This window comes from Podarcis erhardii, assembly GCF_964252035.2.
Source record: "Podarcis erhardii genome assembly, chromosome: 3".
NCBI lineage: Eukaryota > Metazoa > Chordata > Lepidosauria > Squamata > Lacertidae > Podarcis > Podarcis erhardii.
The window spans coordinates 124,657,816-124,677,874 of record NC_138507.1 but is presented as its reverse complement, the minus strand read 5'-3'; the positions used below and the strand labels follow the sequence as shown (position 1 = coordinate 124,677,874).

Genomic DNA, 20,059 nt, shown 5'->3' with positions numbered 1-20,059 from the left:
TCTGAGGACCCCCCTCTCCAAATCCCATAGCAGCTGCTGCTTCTCCTGCCAGGAATCTGGCTTGGCATCTGCGCTGGTCAGTGCCGAGCTGGGGGAGAAGGTGGCGAACCCCCCTCCATTTTTAGACAAGGGGTTCTCAGGGGTTCCTGAGCTGGCATTCCTGCGTTGCAGGGGGCTGGACTAGAGGACCCTTGGGGATCCCTTCCACCTGGATGTAGGGGGCACAGACACAGCTCCCCACCCCACCCCCCTCCTCCTCTGCCCCAAGGACTGGCAGACACACTGGCAGGTTGGGCTGAGGCAGCTGATTTTATTGGAATCTCTGGGCACTCAGTTAAGACAACACTTGGACACTCGACACGGTCGAAACACACACACACAGACGTGAACTCCACAAGGTCACAGGCACAAGGACACGGGAGGGTGGGGAGGGTGGGGCTGGCCCCCTCCATGGGCGAGATCTCCCAGCAGCAGCGCTTCCTAGTTGTCGCTCGGCTGGGGGGCTGGCCTCTCCGTGTGGGCCCCTCGCCCAAAGCGTCTGGCAGGCAGTGGAGGCATTCCTGATCAGGAGGGCTGGGGAACTGGTTTCTGCCCCCCCCAGGGCTCCCCCCTCCATGGCTTGGTCCCCACTGGTGAGCAAGGAGTTTGCTTCCCTGCCATGGCGTCCTTTTTGACCTCCTGGCAGAACCACTTTGCTTTCGGCCTGGCCAAGCGGGGGAAGGATCTGCCCTCGTCTGCCATGGCTGCTTCAGTTGGGATTCCTGCACTGCAGGGGGTTGGACTGGATGACGGGGGGGGGACCCTCCCAATTCTGTACAGCTGTTTAAACTCATAGGATGTCTTGCAGACTCGACTCCACGGCAGGGAGCTTGCTGGAAAGGGAACACACTCGTGCAAACACCGACTAATGGCAGGCCTCGCCTGGGGGGGGGGGCTGAGTTGCATTGCACACCAAAGACACTGAGGCAGGCAGTGGGGTGGGCAGTAGCAGAGGGGCCCCCGTGCCTGCCTGGAATGTGACACGAAGAAGAACAGGATGCGCAGGGGCAGGGGCTCAGCCTCCTCTCCTCTCTGGCTGGGCAGCTGAGGCAGCCCTGGCGGTGGAGGTGGGCAGAGGAGACACACACAAATCCCGCCACCCCTGCTGGCCCCGGGATTCCCAGCGCCTCCCGGCTGAGGTTGGCAGTTGGAGGGCACCAAGGGGGCAGCGCTGGGCTCAGTCCTGTGGGTCCTGGCACTGGCGGCAGCTGGCCATGTCGTCCAGGTAGCGCTCCACCTGGATGGTGCAGGAGACAAAGCCAAACTTGCTCTGCAGGACGGCTGTGGCCTCTTGCAGCACCACCTCCATGTCGGCACCAGAGTCTGCAAGGGGGAGAGACCCAGAAAGGGGTCAGCTGGGCAAAGGCTGCACCAGCCTCTGCCTGCCCTGCACACCCAAGGAGAGGCTTTGCGTTTGCAGGATCATCTAGCCCAGCATCCTGTTCTCACAGCGGCCAAATGCCTCTATGATCCTGGGAATCGAGATAGACTGCCTCTGCACCTGGAGGCTCCATAAGAACGAAAGAAGAGCTTGCTGGATCAGGCCAGTGGCCCAGCCTCCTGTTCTCACAGTGGCCAACCAGATGCAAATCAAGGGAAACTACAGAACATCAGGGGGGGGTGTGTGAAATGAAAACAGGCATTTTCCCCCACTGCCTCTGTATTATGAGATGCCCTTTGCTGTAGTGGTCTTCTAAAGACATCCTTTCTCCCCTGGCCTTTCCTGATCCATAATATTGGGCCCTGTTATTTATTTGTTCGTCAGTTCCCCAGATTCCTGATTTTATGCTGCTCTTTTACTGGTTCCATGTTGCATTTTTCTTTTAATGAAACTTTTAAGTGGTGCACCACTTTTGAGTTTTTAAAATATTAAGTGGCTTATGAAATGCCTTAAAATGAATAGATAACATTCCCAGATATACCAATTGATTTTTGTCCTGGACAGATGTGTTTTGCTTTTGAGGCATTTTAAACTCAGGGTAGTGTCCCGAAATGTGGTCCCCCCCACCTGCAGTCTGAGGTGGTACAGTTCCCACCCCCATCGCCTGGGGCTTTTTCCCTCTCCGGGGCTGCTGGATTTCCTCAGGGGGTCCCAGGCACTCAGAGCCAGGGTGGGGTGGGGGCTGCTCACCAATTGCCAGGTGCACAGCCACCACGTGATGGCTGAGGGTCAAGGCCCAGAGGTGGAGGTTGTGAGCCCCCTTCACGCCCTTGACGGACAGCAGCACTTCCTTCACGGCTTTGAACTCCACACCCCGCGGAGATCCTGGAAGAGAGGGAGGCAGGGTGGTAACAGACTTGGCTGGGGTCCCTCCAAACCCCCAGCTCCCACCCTTGGAAGAGCAGATGGCGGTGCCGTCTCCCTGGAGCAGAGCAAGGGAGGGGCACCTCCTGCTGGAGATGGTTGCTCAGTAGTGTAGCAGGATGTGGGGTCACCGGGGCAGTTGCCCCGGGCAAAAAATTGTTAGGGTGTGCAAAATTTCAACAACCGGTGCAGCCTTAAAACAGCCATGTGCTTCCACAAGTGGACTCTGATGAAAACGGCTTCTCCATGCAAACCAGAAAGTGAGCTCTCCAGACAACGCAAGACCCTGGGCTCTGGCAACCCCTGCTATGCCATGCGGACACTGGCAGACAAGGCAGGTGTAGGGTGCAAATATCCAGAGTGTGGGGGTCAGGTGGGGTTGCTATGAGGAATTATGAAAAATGGAGCAAGCCATTGTGTCTGCAATGAAAGCATGGCGTTGACTGGGTTTGATTCATTGACAATAATTTCTGATCAAATCCCACAAGCCTCTGCACCTCTGCCATTTTGCCTCAGACTTCCCTTAGCCAGTTAACAAGGTGGCCTCATTTGACCCGAAAGGGTCTGGGTTGGAACTCACCTTCCATGAGCACCCGGAAGACGTCGCGGAGGATGGTCACAGTGGAGCCCACCACAAAGACCGAGAAGAGGAAAGTGCTGATGGGGTCTGCAATCTTGTACTGGGGCTGCAAAGCAGAGGAGGAGGAGGAGAGGCAGGGATAGACACAGACAAGATCCCTGCACTGACACAGAGGACAGAGGACCCCTAGGACAGATTTAGGGGGCAGCCCCATTCCCCAGGCAGAAATCCTTGCATGGATGTGACACACTCCTCAGTGCTACTTTGGATCCAACCTGAATGTTGCTTTGGTACGTAAATTTTGTTAATTAATTAAATGTAATAAGGGGAGGGGGAGTAGCCTTCCAAGATCTCTGGCGTCAGAGATGCAGCTGCCTCGCTCTCTGTGGTTCCAGCAGGGGGAACTGGACCCAGTGAGTGGAAGCTGCAGGGAAGCCGGTTTGCCTGGCCATTCAGGGGGAAGAGGACCGCTTGGGCTGCAGACAGGCCTCCTGGGGAGTTGGCAGGGTGTACGTTAAGGGCTGGCTCCACCACCGTTTGCCAGGACCAGGAAATATTTAAATAAGAACCCCCATGGTGCTCTGATTCTTAATTTGTGCTGCTTTTTTAATTTGGCAATTTAAACTGATCTACTGCATCGTTTGTCCCTCTTAGTTGCAATGGGTGCTGGTCAATGTAAAAAAAGGGAAATCTCTTTAGCTGTGATTCCTAGATGACTCTTGGGGGTCCCTTCCAACTCTACCATTCTATGATTCCATGGAAACAGACAGTGCTTCAGGGAGGGAGGTTCTGGGTCCCTATCCAGAGCAGGATGCCTGGTCCCCCTACCTTGAAGTAGATGACGGTTGCAGCCACAAAGACCCCGATGCTCTGGAGCAGGTCCCCCACCACGTGCACAAAGGCGGCTCGGACGCTGGTGTTGCTGTGGGTGGGCACCGCAGGCACACCGCAGGGGCTCTCCCCAATCCGCTCGTAGCCCCCCGTGCTCACCCCGTGGCTGTGGGGGGAGCCCGACTGGTGCAGAAGGTAGGCCATGCTGCAGAGAGGGGTGGCAAGAGCTATGAGCCAAGGCTTTGGGGGTGGGGACACACCCTTCCCCTCCCAGGGCAAGGCAACCATTGGGGTACCACCCCAGACCCCCCAAGTGTTTTCCAGGGATATCCCTGATTTAGAGAAGCCGTCCTGGTTTCTGATTTGATCCTGGAATGTCTCACTTTTCCCTATTTCCATTGGAGAAATGTTGGGGGTTCTGGAGTTATCCGACCCCCAAGCCGTCTGAAGGCAATCCTGTATAAAGAAAGGTATTTTTAATGGTTAATGTTCTACAGTGCTACCTCTGGATGTGAACGGTATCTGTTCCGGAGCCCCATGCGCATCCCCTGAAGCGAACACAACCCGCGTCCGCACGTGCACGGGTCGCGATTCACTGCTTCCGCACATGTGAGTGATGTCATTTTGAGCATCTGCACCTACGCAAGCGGCGAAACCCAGAAGTAATGCACTCTGTTACTTCTGGGTTGCCACGGAGCGCAACCCGAAAACGCTCAACCTGAAGCTACTTCAACCCGAGGTAGGACTGTATTATGATTTTATATATGTTGGAAGCTGCCCAGAGTGGCTGGGGCAACCCAGTAAGATGTGTGGCATTCAAATACTAAAATGATTATTATGGAATGGGACGTCCCTATTTTTATCAGAGAAATGCTGGAGGGTCTGCCATCCACCGCAGCAGCCTCTTGCCCACCACAGCTCTTGGGCCCTGCTTGTGGGCAGAATGCTGCCTTCTACAAAGATCTTAAGGGCTGCCATGTGGAGGACGGAGCGAGCGTGTTTCCCCCTGCTCCGGAGGGGAGGACTCAAACCCATGGCTTCAAGTGAAAAGAATGGAGATTCCGACTCAACATCAGGAAGAACTTTCTAACAGTAAGAGCTGTTCTGCAGTGGATCGGTCTCTCTCAGGAGATGGTGGACTCTCCTTCCTTGGACTCTCCTTGGAGGTTTTTAAGCAGAGGTTGGAGGCCACCTGTCATGGATGCTTTAGCAGAGATTCCTGCATTGCAAGGGGTTGGGCTAGATGACTCCCCGGGGTCCCTTCCAACTCTACCATTCTGAGATACTATGGAGGTTTTTGAGCAGCGGTTGGCTGGCTACCTGGCAGGGATTCCTTGGCTGTGATTCCTGCGTGGTGTGGGCTTGGGCTATAATTAAATGAACTGACCAGAGGCAGCCCCTGATAATGGGAGTGTGTTGTGCCTGAGAATCCGTCCTCCGCCTCCCTCAATGCCCCATGCCAGGCCTCACATGATGTTCACGCCCACAGCGCAGGCTGAGGTGCCCAGCATGGCGGAGGCTTCGATCTCGTAGTCATTGCTGATGATGCGGGCTGAGGCCAGGTAGACCAGCACTCCCGTGACGATCCAGATGGAGAGGACCGAGGCCAAGGCGCCCAGCGTCTCTGGAGGGGAGGGGAGAGGGAGATGCCAGTCAGGGGCGCCTTGCCAAAGTAGCCCTGTGCCCTCCCTCCAAGTTGGGGAGCACCAAGGCCAGCTCTGGGCCTTTTCCCTGAGGCTGCCTGGAACCTGAACCCGGATCAGAAGGTTGGGAGATGTTCCTGAGTCTCTTGTCCCCAAGGCCAGTTCGCAGAGGAGTCCTTTGCCCTGTCCTGAGAAGACTAGAAGGCTGGCATTGGGCCAGGGAGACCTGCTGCCAAATCTCCGCTTAGGTTCATGACTTAGCCCCCCTCCCATTCTCACCCTAGCCTACCTCACAAGGTTGGCGGGAAGCTGAAACACTGCTCCAAGGTCTGTCGAATAAAAAGCGGGGGGGGGGGGGGCGGACGTTTGGCCCAACAAGTGATCCTAAACTACAACTCCCATCAGCCCCAGCAAGCAGGGCTGGTAGCCAGAGGTGGGTGGGATTTGTAGTTTGGTAACGCCTGGAGGGTTCCCTGCAGCTGCAATAGGACACGATTGACTCCTGCAGGGAGTTCTTTCGGCTCCCCACAAAATGGGCAGCAGGGAGGAAGAAGATGGGGGGCAGGAGGGGAAATGGACCCCCCAAGCAGGATCAGAGAAGAGGCGCAGAAAGGCTATGGGGCTGCCAAGTCAAGCCCTGGCAACAAGGAAGGCCCCTGGGAGAGTCTGGGGGTCTTTCACTTTGTGGGGAATAATAAATAATAATAAACTTTATTTATATCCTGCCCTCCCCAGCCGAAGCCAGGCTCAGGGCGGCTAACAACAATAAAACAATACAACAGTCAAAAGCCATCAAAAAAGCCTTTTGATCTCTTTCAAGTGCTGAAGAGGCCATTTGAATCCATTTCTTCTTCTCTTTCATCCTCCATCAGTCTTCCCTCCACCCATTTGCCTTCTGCCTTTTTCAGGGAGCAATTTGTGAGCCTCCCTGGCTCCTTGGCTCTATTCTGCCACCACTTCAGAGGGAAGCAAAAAGGGAATGAGGGAGGCAGTCACCCCCCCCCCACCAGCAGCCTTTGTACTGTAATGGGAGAAGCATCTCGCTGCTGCTGCTGCTGCTGCTGCCGCCGCACCCCAAATGGGGCACCCAGAGGCCAGTCGGCTTGGCAGGCCCTCCAAAGGCTTCCTTTCTGCACTGCCTGATGAAGGCTTTCCTGCTTTTTGGGGGACGCAGTGCAGTTGCTGAGAGCCACCAGCTGGCCTCTTGGGCTGAAGGGGCAGTGGGAGAAGCGGGTGAGGCAGAAGCAGCAGCAGTGACCCTCGGCTGCCCCTTGGGAGAGCCCCCTCATGGCCTTGTGGGACTGGTGAGGTAGGGTAGGGACCCCATTAGAGGATCTGAAGGTACCTGAGCGGTGCCAGCCGAAGCTCATAATCTTGGTGGCCGGGCGCGTGGAGACCCAGAGGGAGAAGAGGCTAACGCCCATGCTGCCCATGTCTGTCAGCAGGTGGGCTGCGTCTGTCATGATGGCCAGGCTGTGAGCCAAGTACCCACCTGAAAGGCAAGCAGAGCTGTGTTGTGGAGGGAGGGGTGAAGGACCGGGGGGGGGGGGAGGCCCTGGCTCTAACCAGGATACCCTCTCAGCCCCTCTCAGGCAGACTTCCTGGGTCTTTGTAAGGATGAGCTGAGTCTAGTGCTGCTGCCGTGATTTTTCTCTTCTACCCTTTGACAGGTTTTTTGCTGTGTCAATCGCTTTGCTGTCATGAACACCTTGAAAGAGACCTCGGAAAGTTAGGAAAGAACTGCAAAACAGATAAAATAAATGTGAATCAAATGAAAATTGAAACATCCTCTCTCAGCCACAAAGTGTAGGAATGAATTCAGGCACTAGGAGAGGGTAGTTAGTTATTTTTCTTCTTTGCTCACATGAGTGAGATCAGCAGAGTACCACCCTTTGCAGCTTTAAACATGGAAGCTAAGGCATGTTTGATTTAACCTTCTAGAAACAATAATCCAGGATGCTTTAAGACAGGCTGCATTTTCCTGGTCTTACCCCCTGCAAAACAACAATCACACCAACATTGTTTTGTGAAGAAGTAAAAGTAGTATTTACTTACATAATCTAAGTCTTGAGGCAGCCATTACAGTAGCAAAATGAAGGCAGGTTTATAACTACTATCTAAGTTACAAAAGTATAAAAGTAAATTCAAAAATGGTGCGTGGGTGGTCAGCTTGAAGAAAGAGAGGGCTTCCCAGGCAGGAAAGAAGCAGGCCAAGACAGACAAAGGAAGTGATCTCACAGAGTTCTCTCTAGCAAATTTTACGGGGAAAGCTCTGTGAGTCTCAGCCCCTTCACGTGCCCGTCTGGCAAAACATGACTTGTTGGCTTGACTGCAATAATATCCCAGAGGACGCTCCCTGGGTGTCTGGCCCTTTGTCTCTCAGATGACCCCATCCACCTGGAAGGAGAAAAGCAGGTGGCCATCTGCACTCCCACCCAACAGGTGTGTCGTCCTTGTTCCTTGAAGAAGGAAGAGAACCCCCAGGGCATCCCAGAGAGCTTTTCTGTGGCTCTGAGCCTCTCTCGGGTCAATGGAGGTGCCTGCCACTGGCTTGGTGGTCCATGAACCTCCCTCCCAGAACCACTTCCCAGCCCCACTAACCTATGACCTCTCCAATCATGAAGAGGAAGCAGACTCCGCAGGCGATGCTGAGCTTCCTCTGAGCCTGGAGCTTCAGCTGGCTCTGGCTGGGGGAGCAGGGCCCCAGGTGGCAGTGGGGGGCCAGGCGGCGCTCCATCGCCAGGCCCCCGGGCACTTCCGCATGCCCGTTCTCCAGGGGGAGGCTGGGGAAGGCATCCTGGGTGCCTGCAAACAGACTGAGAGAAGGCCGGAACATGAGGGGAGGGGCAGCCCCTCAGTCCTGCTCAACCCCCACAGAATAAACACACAGAGAATTTGCCGCCTCCTTCCTCATGCCACCCACGGCGGCCTTGTAGAGTCACTCCCCCCCCCCCAATTTAACATCTTTAATTTTTATGTAAAGCATACAACCCAATAAAATATGAAACAAACGGGAACAAACACCCAACATGAACCAGAACAAATCACAGACTGGGTGTCTACCCACAAACTAAAGCAAAGGAGTTAGAAGTAATTTTGCAGATTCAGGATAAAAATGAATAGCAGTGTAGAGTTGGGTATGTTTAGCTGGGGAAAGAGGAGGCTGAGAGGTGACCTGAGCCATCTTCAGATATCTGAAGATGGAGCAAGCTTGTTTTCTCCTGCTCTGGAAGGGACAACCCCAGTCAAGGGATTCCAATTTCAAGAGAGCCATTTCCGACTGAACAGTAGGAAGAAATTTCTAATAGTCAGAGCTGTTTGACCAGAGCTTGGAAGGTGGTGGGCTCTCCCTTCTTGGCTGCCAGTCAGGGAGTCTTTTGCTGTGATTCTTGCATTGCAACTGATTGGACTAGATGACCTGTCAAACTATACAATTCTATTCCTATGATATCCTATGATAAAGCTCGTGATTCCCAGTCGTGATGTATGGAAGTGAGAGCTGGACCATCAAGAAGGCGGATCGCCAAAGAATGGATGCTTTTGAATTCTGGTGCTGGAGGAGACTCTGGAGAGTCCCATGGACTGCAAGAAGATCCAACCTCTCCATTCTGAAGGAAACCAGCCCTGAGTGCTCCCTGGAAGGACAGATCCTGAAGCTGAGGTTCCAAGACTTTGGCCGCCTCATGAGAAGAGAAGACTCCCTGGAAAAGACCCTGATGTTGGGAAAGATGGAGGGCACAAGGAGAAGGGGACGACGGAGGACGAGATGGTGGGACAGTGTTCTCAAAGCTACCAGCATGAGTCTGACCAAACTGTGGGAGGCAGTGGAAGACAGGAGGGGCTGGTGTGCTCTGGTCCAGGGGGTCAGGAAGAGCTGGACACGACTAAACGACTTAACAACAACAACAATGATATCAGAAAGTGGAGGGACTCTCCTTCCTTGAAGGTCCATCTGCCTGAGACTCTCTGGCTGTGATTCCTGCATTGCAATGCAGAGTCACTAGGAAAGGGGTGTAAGAGACACTCAAATGCCAGTGCTGGTCTCCTGACTTTCCTAAGGGAGCAAATGCCTCTTGATCTGTCAAGGTCTCTGTTGTAATCCACCCAGGGGATCCTGGACAGTGGGCGCATTCCAGGCTGCACAGGGAAGCCACCCAGGTCAATACCAAGCCCTGAATGAAGGGCGCTTTCTTGCAGAAGAATGCTCCTCTTCTGGGTTTGGCCTCCCCTGCCGTGCCCCTCACACCCCTTTGGAGCAAGGCGGGTCTTTTGTCAGAGAGAGGCATGTCAAGTGCTCCCAAGAGCCTCGCTGGGGAGGGAATGAATAGCCAAGCTGGCTCCGTGACTGTGGCTCCTCTCCTGGGGCTGCGGGGAGACTTAATCATCTTCCGCCTGGCAGGAACTGGAGAGTGTGATGCCCCTGGACAGGTTTGGCCAGGGTGGCTGCCTTGCTGCCAGAAGGACCCCTTTGGGGAGGCAGCTGGGCCCAGGAGCCGAGTTCGCGGGCGCTGGGCTTGCAGGAAGGAGGCAGCCCAGAAAGCCAGAGGGCCGAATCCTGGAATGGGAGAGAAACGGCTGGGCCATGTCCTTATGAAAACCTCCAAATAAGGAGACTAAAAAGAGGAAGGTAAGAAAGGCTGATCTGTTAGCAACAGGTCTCAGTGTAGAGAAGCCGTGGCTGGCGGAGAATCTCCCCCTCTTCTGGATGGCATAGAAACCTGCACTTGAGTCGTCCTTTGAAATACCTCAAGGGCCCCCCAGTGGGGTTCAGGCCCAGGGCGTTCAGTTCAGTGGGTGGGTGCGCACGCCAGACACAAACGTGACTGGTACAGCGTCCATTTCTCCCACTGCACCTGATGACTTTCTGTCTGATGTCTTACTTTTCCTTACGACATCCCTATTTCCATCAGAGAAATGTGGAGGATATGGAGTTCTGCTGCCCCAAAGCCAAGGAGAGAAGGAACTATAAAGTTTTCTTTTAAAATGTTTAATGCTTTATTATGTTTTTACATATGTTGGAATCCACCCAGAATGGTTGGGGCAACCCAGTCAGATGGGCAGGGTGTTATTACTATTAATAATAATAATAATAATAATAATAATAATAGATGTCCCTATTTTCATCGGAGAAATGTTGGTGGGTATGGAATGGCTGCCGTGAAAAACTCAGGAAGAATTATCCTTATCCTCCATTATTGTCCGTCCCGCCCCCCCCCCCCGAGTTTGCAGGCCTTTCTCTCCTCTATTATCTCACGCCTGGGAGCCACCCAAGCGGCTCCCCCCCCCCCTGCAGAGCAGTACCACGTGGTCCCCTCCGCCCCCTCCCACCCACGGACGGCTGCTGCTGCTCTTCTCTCCATCACTTGCCCCCGCAAAATCCTTTCTCCTTCTCCCGCCTCCCCCCGCAAAGACTGGCTCCCGCAGGCGGTAGAGAGAGAGAGAAAGGAGCCGTCGAGGGGCGCTGTGCCTCGTCTGAGCAGGGCCCCGATCCAGGGAGCGTAGCTTATGCAGTCCAGTCATTGGGGGGGGCTTTTCCTTCTCGCCTATACGCACAAGCTGGAGCAAGAGACCCCCGTCAAGAACATGCGTGTCCGTGTTTCGAGTTTGTGTGAACGCGCGTGTTTTCCTTTCTGCGGCTCAGAGGCCCCCTTGCTGAATTCAGACCGGCTCGACGGCGACCCTGGGCTGAGACAGGAGCTCCAGAGCCCGGGCTGGAGCCATTGGCGGGGCCGCCCCGCTGCTCTTCCGGGGCAACCCCCAGGACATCGCAGCCGGTCTGGGAGGGAGGAAGCCGCGCCGCGCCTGGGTGGCGGGGGTGGGGTTCTCTCCCTCGGCCGGGAGGCGCAAGGAATCCGTGGCGGAACCCTCGAGGCTGTGGGAGGAACAGGAAGGGAGAACGGGCGGGGATCCCGTCGAGGCCTCGAGAGGAAACAGCGATGGGGAGCGAGAGAGCGGTGCCCCCCATCCCACTCGAAGTTGGAGTTGCCCCCACCCGGAAAAGCGAAGGAGGCGCAGGCAGACCAAAGGAAGCCTAGGGCACGGAAGCACGCCCTCCGAAGGCCAGAAACTGGGGGGGGGGGGACATAAAAAGAGCCTGGATCAGACCAACGGCCCATGAACCCCAGTACCCTCTTCTCACAGTGGCCCCCCAGGTAAGAAGGGGAGGGTGGGAAACCCGCAAGTAGGACCCGGGGGGCCCAAAAGCAGCGCTCTCCCGTCCTGGCGAAGCAGCAGCGGGTATTCAGAAGCATCCAAGTCGCCTCCAAGTCCAACCCGCAACTTCTCCTCGCTCCAGACCCTGGACAATTGGGGCTGCCCTCTTCTGAGCCTTTTCCAACTCTGCAATATCCTTTTCGAGGGGAGGCAGCCAGAGCAGGACCCCAGTCTTCCCACTTGCCTTTTTCAGCACCTGGGGCTGGCATCTTCACTGAGCTCTCCTAGGACCCCAAAATGTGTGTGAGAGGGTGAAATCATCATCATTTATTTGTCTTGACCTACATCATTTAACACTTGTTTCCACTGAAATGCATTTGGCATTTTAACGCCCACTCGCTTTGTTGGGAGAAATCCTTTTAGAGCTCTTCACAATTTGGTATCCGCAGCGAAGGGAACATGCACAGGTCCCAAGAGGATCCGGGACGACTCCACTTTCTCCATCCCTCCATTGTTCCTCCTCTCTGCTTCCTGCTACTGAATCCTGATCTACACAAGAAATATCCTCTTACTCCCTGACTGCTGAGCTTACTCAGGAGTCATGGGCGAGGTATAGTGTTGAGATCCCACGTGCACTTTGTCAACTGGATCACCTCTATCAGCTTCTTGTCACTTTCAACCAATAGCTTGGTGAGATGCGGCGGAAGCCCTGCTGACAGCCTCAGCAGGGCTTGTTCTTCTGTTTGTGTGGTTATTTCATCTTTAAGAACAGAATCCACCCCCTGCGCACTCCAAGCATTGGCCCCAGCCGCCCACAAAAGAGAGAAAGGCTCGCCTCGGAATACGCAGAGAGATCAGGGAGGGAGAGGAGAGAAGGTAGAAATGTTTTACTTATACCCCATCCGCCTCCGTCCTGTTCAGCTATGTCACCCCACCCCACGACTTCCTCTTACTCAGTTTCCCTGTTGGAGGATATTTCGCACTTTCCCCTGGATTTACTCACACTGAGGAAATGAGTTTAGGGATACAAGAACTCTCGATTTATGGTGGGAAATACTAACTTGACAGGGAAAACTCTCATTTTAACTAAGGAGTAGCAATGAGCCCGGCTCCCTCTTGCATCTCAGAGGCCGAGAGGTCCACCCTGGAGGTCTCCTCTCAGGATGGAGAAGGAGAACATGAGGCCGGAGACTGAGGAGTATCGGTCTAGCTCCTGAAGGGAGGTCAGCACAAGTTAGAAGGCAGTCTTGGAAGCGGGGCAGGTCCCCTCTCGAACTGCTCTTCCCCATTCAGACCCACGGCAGCCCCCAGTGCAAGGGGAGACCTGCGCCCCAGCCCTTCCCACAGGCAGCCAACCTCGCAGGGCAGAATGTCAACATTCCCACACAAAATAGCAGCTCCCAGCGTGTTGGCTGAAAACGTGACAGGCAGGCATTCGTCAGGGGTTGCTCCCCCGTTGCCGCAACGCTTTCAGGGCTCCAGACAGGCTGGGCTGGATTCCAGGGGCGGCGGCCTCCCCTCCCCGCCCCCAGGCAGCATCTCAGCCTCCAGGCACCTGTCCTTGCCGTTGACCTCAGTGACCTTCAAGGCGCCTTTCCTTGGCCAGGCTGCTCTGGAGGACGGGGGGGGGGGAGCTGGGTTAGGGGCTGTCTGCACAGGGATGGGGAGCCTGCCCTCCATGTGTGCGCCCCCCCCAGCTCCTCAAATGCAAGCCCCGGAAAACGAGGCAGCCACGCTCCCCCAGCGCAGATTTCACCAGCCCACCGCTCAGCTGTCCCTCCCTGGCACCCGGCAGAGCCTTCTGGAGGCAGATGGGGGCACAGAAAACAAGCTGGCACGTGCCAAGGAGGCAGGCTCGACGACACAGGAAGCGCCTCGTGGGCTGGCAGCGAGGGCCAGGCATCCCCCACCCCCCGGGGGGCTCTTTCCAGCCACAGCTGTCCTGCTCCCCCCAAGATGCAACGCCATCACTAGCGGCTGACCGCCGGCCCGCCCATGAGGTGCCCTCTCGGACCGGCGAAAGGCCGACGGGCCTCCTCACCGATGCTTGGAGAGTCTGTTTCTCCCTCTCCGGCAGTGAAGCTTGGCTGACAGGTTGCCCCCCGAGCGGGCCGTGGAGCTGCGAGGTTTCCAGCATGCTGCGCAGGCAAGGCGACCCCGACGTGGGTCGGGGGGGGGGCAGAGAGGGGTTCTCCGGCTGCTAACTCTATTGAGAGACTCCCTGCCTTTGGTGCAGCAGCCCCAGACGTGACGAGTGAGGGAGGGGTGTCAATGCAGACGCCGCAAGGAAAGGCTCCTGTGGGCTCTCCGGGAGCAAGGAGCCCCCACCTCTGGCGAGGGGCGAGAGGGACCCCCGCCTCCCCCCCCCTAACAACTGAAACGCTCGACACCGGCAGCAGAGCTAAGGCATAAGCGAAAGATGCCCCGCAAGGAACTGGGAAGGAGACGCCCCCACCTCCACGATTCCCGCTCCCCCCACACTTTTGCGCCTCCTCCTCCCGCCGCTCACGTCCCACTGCCGTGGAATTCCCCATGAGCCGTCGGGGGGGGGCAGGAATCCAAGGATGCCCTGGAAGGAGGAGATGGAGGAGCGGCACAAGGGGACCCCCTATAGCCGACCCCCTCGCAACGAACACACGAAGTTCCCCAGAAAATGCGGGGATTCCCGAGCAGGGGTGTGTGTGCTGGGGGGAGGCAAGGCGGGGAACCTGCCGGGTGGGGGCCCGGGGACTGGGCAGGGAGGGGGAAGAGGCGGCGGGGGTCCCTGGCTGTCCGGGGAGTGCGGGCGACCAAACGCCACTTCGCTCGGCAGGAGCATGTAAGATTAAAAACCTCAGGCCGCTTGTGCGGAAAAAGGCAGCCGGGGGCCATCTCAGAGGGGTCTTCAATTGGGTTAGGGGAGCGCCTGGTGGAGTCTCCGGAGGATCCCGGTGGAGGAGAGGAAGGGGCTTCTGCGCGTGGGGACCCCCTTACCTCTTGAGGCGGACGCTGCTGGAGCTGCTGCTACTGCGGCTGCCCACCAGGCGGGCGCTCTCCGAGGGGTCCCTGCCGTCACCCGAGGGGGGCTCCATCGCGTCCAGAAGAGGAGAAACCCCCTGGCTGCCGCGCTCTGGGCCTCGGCCTCAGGCAGAGGCGCGCCGGGCACTCTCCATGTGCTCTCGGGAGACTCTGCTCCTGTTGCTGCAGCCGCCGCTGCCGGCGCCGTCGAGAGGTCCAGGCAGAGGCAACCCCCCGGTGGGCGGGCGGGCGGAGGAAGGCCCCGCCCCTAGCCACAGGCCCCGCCCCTAGCCACAGGCCCCGCCCCCTGCGGGCCGCGGGAAGATGCGCCTTCGGACGCCCCTGCCTTGCCTCTTCACTGCCGCACCGTCGTGGCGCCCGGGAAGGAGGCAGGCGCAGCGCTGAGCGCAGGAGATGCCCGATTGCGCCGGGCCTCCGGAGACCCTGCTCCCTGCTGCTTCGCCTGGACCCCCAGAGGTAGGAAGGCGCCTTGGCGGTCCTCTGGCTCGGCGCTCCGTTGTGGCTGGGCGTCAAACCCGGGGAGAGCTCCCCGGGCCCGAGGGGGTGGCCCGCAGCTCGGCTCCGGGCTGGGAGGCCAGGAAAGGCGCTTCGCTGGCGAGATCTCCCCGGCCCAGCCAAGAAGAACGGGGCTGCGGGAAGAGACCGGCGAGAGACGCCGCGCGCGGAGCGAGCCGGTTCCGCCTGGACGGGCGCGCGGGAGGCGCCGCGGGGCTGAGTCGGAGCGCTTTCTTCGCCTCGCAGGATCGATATTGATGGCTATCCAATGAAACGGTGATGGAGGTGATGATGGGGGGCCAAAGAAAAGGGTCTCTCTTCCCAAGGGGACAGGCAGGGACCATTGGAGATCTTCTGCCGGAGAAGGGATCTCAGGAGAGCAGATCCATTGTGTGGCAGGCGGGATTGCTCCCTCCAGCGCAGGGGGAAGAGGCAGCCGGATTTGGGCCTAACTCGGCCCCCCAATCCGGGGCCCGGCAGCCCCCCCCCACAATGACCCCCCCAACAGAGAGTCTCAGCCCGTGGAGCAGCGGTGCCCATCAGGCTCCCCCACTTTCTTCCTATCTTACCCGACAAGGAGGCGGCGGCTGCCTCGATCCAGGCACTGCTTGGCTCGTTTTCGCTGAATCCCCGGCGCACTTCTTCCCGTCCAGGAAACGGAGCTTGCTCTGCCCTCTTCCAGCCTCGCCCCGCTCCTCCCGAGGCGGCTCCGAGGTTAGAAAAATGCGATCGCCCGTCCGATTCCATTTCTCCCGGGCCAAACCCTCTGCGCGGCCCAATTTCGTTTCTTTGTTTTTCTCTGTGAGGCGTCAGGGAAGCCGGAGGGCGGAAGGGACGGGAGACCGCAGGGGAGGCGCGTCCTTTGGCTGCCCGCACACCTGAAGCCCCTCACCGGGAGGGGGCAACAGAAACCTGCAGTCTAGAGCCCGGGCGGGGGGGGCACTGCGGCTGCCCCCCAAATCTCCCCGTCCATCTTGCGGCTCCGCAGAAATGAGGACGCCTCTCGACATCTTTCCGTGGGGCTCGGGGCACGGGGCGGGGAGACGGACTTTTCTGAGAGGGCGGCTGGATTTTTTATTGGAACCGGCGCTGGGGTTTTGCCCAAGGAGGGGCGAACGAGGCGCCCCATTCCCGGCCTTCCTTTATGGGGCCCGTGTGCGTTTTGCTCCAAAGTGGCGACCCCAAAGGAAGCCTATGCGCCGCGGGACATTTTTACCGGCGCCGTTGGCCGGCTGGACGCCTTCCTGGAGAAGAAAGGCCGCGGGGAAAAGCCCCGAGAGGCGGGTTCCAGGCGCTGCTAGACGGCGCCGCGGACTCCGAGCCTCCTTTCCAGTTCGGTGCGGGGAAAGTCGCTGCGGCGCCCCGCCGGACGCAAAGGAAAGAGGGGGGGGCTGCGAACCGGTGCCAAGGCCCTGGCGAGGGTCTCTCTCTCCGCCCCTCCGTCGGGGAGACCTGGCAGTCCTGCATTCCGGAGGAGGAGCAGGGCAGGAAGGGCGGGTCGCCGCCGGTGGGCAGAGAGAGGCGGAGGGCGGCCCTTGCCTTTGTCTCTGAAGCCGTAATGTTTTAAAAACAAGAGCCCGCTCTGCCACGAGAAGCTGTCCTTGTCGCAAATGAAAACACCAGTTGGTGTTCATATTATTTTTTGTGGGGGTGCCACACCCGTGGAGCGAGACTCCGAGTGGCCGTGTGGTGCTTGCTTGGCGCTGCTCCCAGTTACACTTTCCCCCGGATAATGCGCTTGAGGTTTACCTGCGAAGGTGAGGAATTTGACGCAACGGATGGGAAGCTGGTCCCTGGTGCCCTTCAGAATCTACCCCCCCCCCTTTATCTCACACAAACCTTCTCACCTTCAAGCCCTTTCGCTACTCTGTAGGCAACGGGGTCAGTGCGCATAGTTTTTGTAAAAGGCTCTGCGGTCTGCTCTTTAAACAGTAAAGCGGTATATAAATCTTAGGAAATAAATAAGAGGGATTTCAAAATGCGAGGGGACGGGGAGAGATGCTTCTCCGTGGGCCGAGGAAGTGGGAAGAGGACCCGCCTGCATCTGGCGCAGGAACCCCGAAAGCGAGGGGACTCTCCGCTGCCCAGATACTTCCCGAAGTCCCCTGGCTGCTGCTCCGCCTTTTTCTTCGGAGTTTAGTATTAATATTTCCAGATGGGAAGTAACCATTACGATTTGGCTGAAGCGTCGTCTGTTAAGAAAATCCAGGGATCCAATGTGTCGGCCAATGCTGAAAAACAATAAAATTCGATTATATCTAGATATCTCTATCGAGTGATTCTGTCGTCCCAGTCGCGAGTCTCCGGTCTTTGAGTCCCTGGCCGGACGCCCGCTCTCGAAGGGCTCCTCTCCAGATCCAAACCCACCAACATGGGGGCATCTGCCCCCCATCAAGTAAAACAATAGAAATACTTAACTAACTGACCAATCAAGCCGGCTCTGCTCCCCCTAAGAAAAATCCTGGCTACACGCTTTCTCACACTGCATGATCTGATAAACTCCTATCATGTCGCCTCTGACTCCCCTTTTCCCTAAGCTAAAAAGTCCCAAACGCGGCAAATCTCTCCATGATCCCCTCGAACATTTTGATTGCTCTTTTCTGAGTTTTCCTGGTCTCCGATATCCTCTTTGAAGTGAGGCGACCAGAACAGCCCACAGCACCCCAACGTGTCCACATCATAGACTGGTATAAACGGCATTGTTAGCACAATATCTGATTTCCAATTCCTTTCCTATTGATCCCGAGCAGGGCGCGGGCCTTTTTCACAGCTGCTATAAGCAAGTGTCTTTCCTCTCCACCCACGGCCAGGTCAGACTCTGTAGAGGTGAAATTAAGCATATTCAATTTAATTAATACATTTTTTTTACTCCGACATGCATCACTTTACACTTGTTTATACTGAAATGCTTTGGACTTTTTAACGCCCGTTCGCTCAGTTTGGAAAGGTCTTTTCGGAGCTCTTTATTTCAGGACCCTGAACAATCTGGTGATTTCAGCAACGCTAAAATGCGCAGGTTCCTACAGCGTTGCACTTTCTCCGTCGCATTCTCCATTTATTTCTGCTCGCTTGTTCCTGCGACTTAGCCCATTCCTGGCCCGCGCGAGGAGGAGCTCTCCCCTCGTGAGCTTGCCTGGGTGGGGGAAACTTCAAGGAGACGCCCATGCGCTGCAAAGGGAGCCGTGTTTCGGCCGGCTTTCTTTGTGACGGGAGAGTCTAAAGCCACCGCCGAACTGCAATCCTGTCAGCGGACTACCTTACAGGGCTGTCCTGGGACAAGATTTCCCAGCCACATACCCTCAACCTGTCATTTTTCCCAGTCGGCAATATCCCTCCTCCGCTGCGCCAACGCTAAAACCAAAATGCAGACCAAGAAAAAGGCACTAGAAATCATGTCATTATATACTTACCTGTATGTACACCTTTCCTTCACAACAACCTTGCGAGGTAGTGTGTATCTGAAGAAGTGTGCATGCACACGGAAGCTCAAACCAAGAACTGACTTAGTTGGTCTTTAAGGAGCTACTGGAAGGAATTTGTTTTGTTTTGACTATAGCAGACCAACACGGCTACCTATCTGTAACTTGCGAGGTAGGTGAGGCTAAGGCCTCCTTCAGCCACGAAGCACGCGCCCCCTTGCGAAAGAGGAAGGGGGAGAGAGGAAGGGCCCAAAAGAGAAAGGTCTCTGCCCCCGTCCAGGGGTGACACCTGGTGCAAAAGGCAGCTTGTTCCCCCACCAAAAAGTATCCAATTACAAACCATCTGATCAAAGATGAAACATTATGATAAGAAATTTAATTAAATATGATGCACGCTTCCAGAGAGAAAAACCGAAACAAACCGAAAAGACTTGATCGTACAATGAAGTTATGCTACATGATACATACCAAATGCATCAATATACATGGATACAGGACGATACCTGCCTTTTATTTATCTAGATGCGGTTTTGTTTTAATTGGTTTTAGTCTTTCTGTGGTATCTGCGAGTCGCTCTAAGTCATTTCCACAAGTAATGCCAAGAAGACATCTAAATAATAATAATAATAATAATAATAATAATAATAATAATGACAACAGCAACTATACATGAGATATATATGCTATATTATAAGGATCACAAATGAGGGTTTAAGGAGATCCCTGGGTGTGGCGGACCCTCTGGCATAGCACACCCGAGAGGGCCGCCAGATGCGCCCCCCTCCCAGCCTTGGAGCTCGGGATCGCTCTGCGTCAGCGCCCGACAGAAGGAGAAGGTCGTGCGGGAGAGACAAAGAAGTGAGCGAGCAGCGGAGAGGGGCCACCGCCAAGAAGGCCTTGCTGCCAAGCGGAGACAGCCTTCCTTCCATGGCGGGAAGCAGCGTCGCCCTACAAAGGATCAAAGAAGTCAAATGCAAGGCAGACATCCTGGACGCGCCTTGAAGAAGGAGCCTCGTCCAGCGCCGAGCACTTTTTTTTTGGGGGGGGGTGTAAGCAGGAGACCGGTTTTCCTCCCCTGGGTTGGGAATCGCCGGGAGGGGCTGCTCTCTCGGCAGCTTCCTTCCTTCCTTCCTTCCTTCCTTCCTTCCTTCCTTCCTTCCTTCCTTTTATGTCCTTGGAGCTGGAGGTGGTGCACACGGTCCCCCCTCTCCTCAATTAATCCCTACAACGTCCCTGTGAAGAATTATTATTCTTACTTTTCTATGCCGCCCTGGCGGTATAGCATGCATTCCATGATAACCAAAAGTAATAACCCGCTTGCCCAGCTTCAATGGCCAGGTCTCTCTCTCAGTGAGCGGGGATTCGAACTCTGATCCCCCAGTCCTCGCCCTCCTTTGATCCTCACAGCCCCCCTGCAAAGGGAGGTCAGGCTGAGAGAGGAGAAGACGAGGACGGGCCCAGGAGCTGTTCTGTTGTGAGCCGCCCTGGGATCTTCGAGGGAAGGGCGGCATACACATTAAGTCAATAAGAGTGGGGGGGATTCGAACCCTGATCTCCCCCAGACCCAGCAGTACCG

General features: G+C 56.2%; 1 protein-coding gene across 2 annotated transcripts; it reads right to left on the bottom strand.

The window, feature by feature from the left end:
• Positions 1-290: 290 nt before the first annotated feature.
• On the bottom strand, positions 291-16,782 carry SLC30A3 (solute carrier family 30 member 3). 2 transcript variants are annotated; one of them, XM_081854901.1, is made up of 8 exons: positions 15,634-16,782; positions 8,000-8,214; positions 6,744-6,890; positions 5,226-5,379; positions 3,753-3,960; positions 2,925-3,030; positions 2,171-2,305; positions 291-1,362 (listed from the first exon to the last, which is right to left on the bottom strand). In XM_081854901.1, exons 2-8 carry the CDS (start codon positions 8,133-8,135, stop codon positions 1,217-1,219), a joined length of 1,032 nt encoding a protein of 343 aa, XP_081711027.1. In that variant the 5' UTR covers positions 8,136-8,214; positions 15,634-16,782; the 3' UTR covers positions 291-1,216. The 2 variants fall into 2 exon arrangements, with proteins under 2 accessions (XP_081711027.1, XP_081711026.1); XM_081854900.1 differs by lacking the exon at positions 15,634-16,782 and adding an exon at positions 14,525-14,792.
• Positions 16,783-20,059: the final 3,277 nt, after the last annotated feature.

Coding starts and splice junctions, on each gene's coding strand:
- SLC30A3 (XM_081854900.1), bottom strand. CDS start 14,622: ATGGAGCCCCCCTCGGGTGACGGCAGGGACCCCTCGGAGAGCGCCCGC. Junction 6,891..7,999: donor CATGATTGGAGAGGTCATAG/GTTAGTGGGGCT, acceptor CTTGCCTTTCAG/GTGGGTACTTGGCTCACAGC. Junction 2,306..2,924: donor CTTCCGGGTGCTCATGGAAG/GTGAGTTCCAAC, acceptor CCTCTCTTCCAG/GATCTCCGCGGGGTGTGGAG.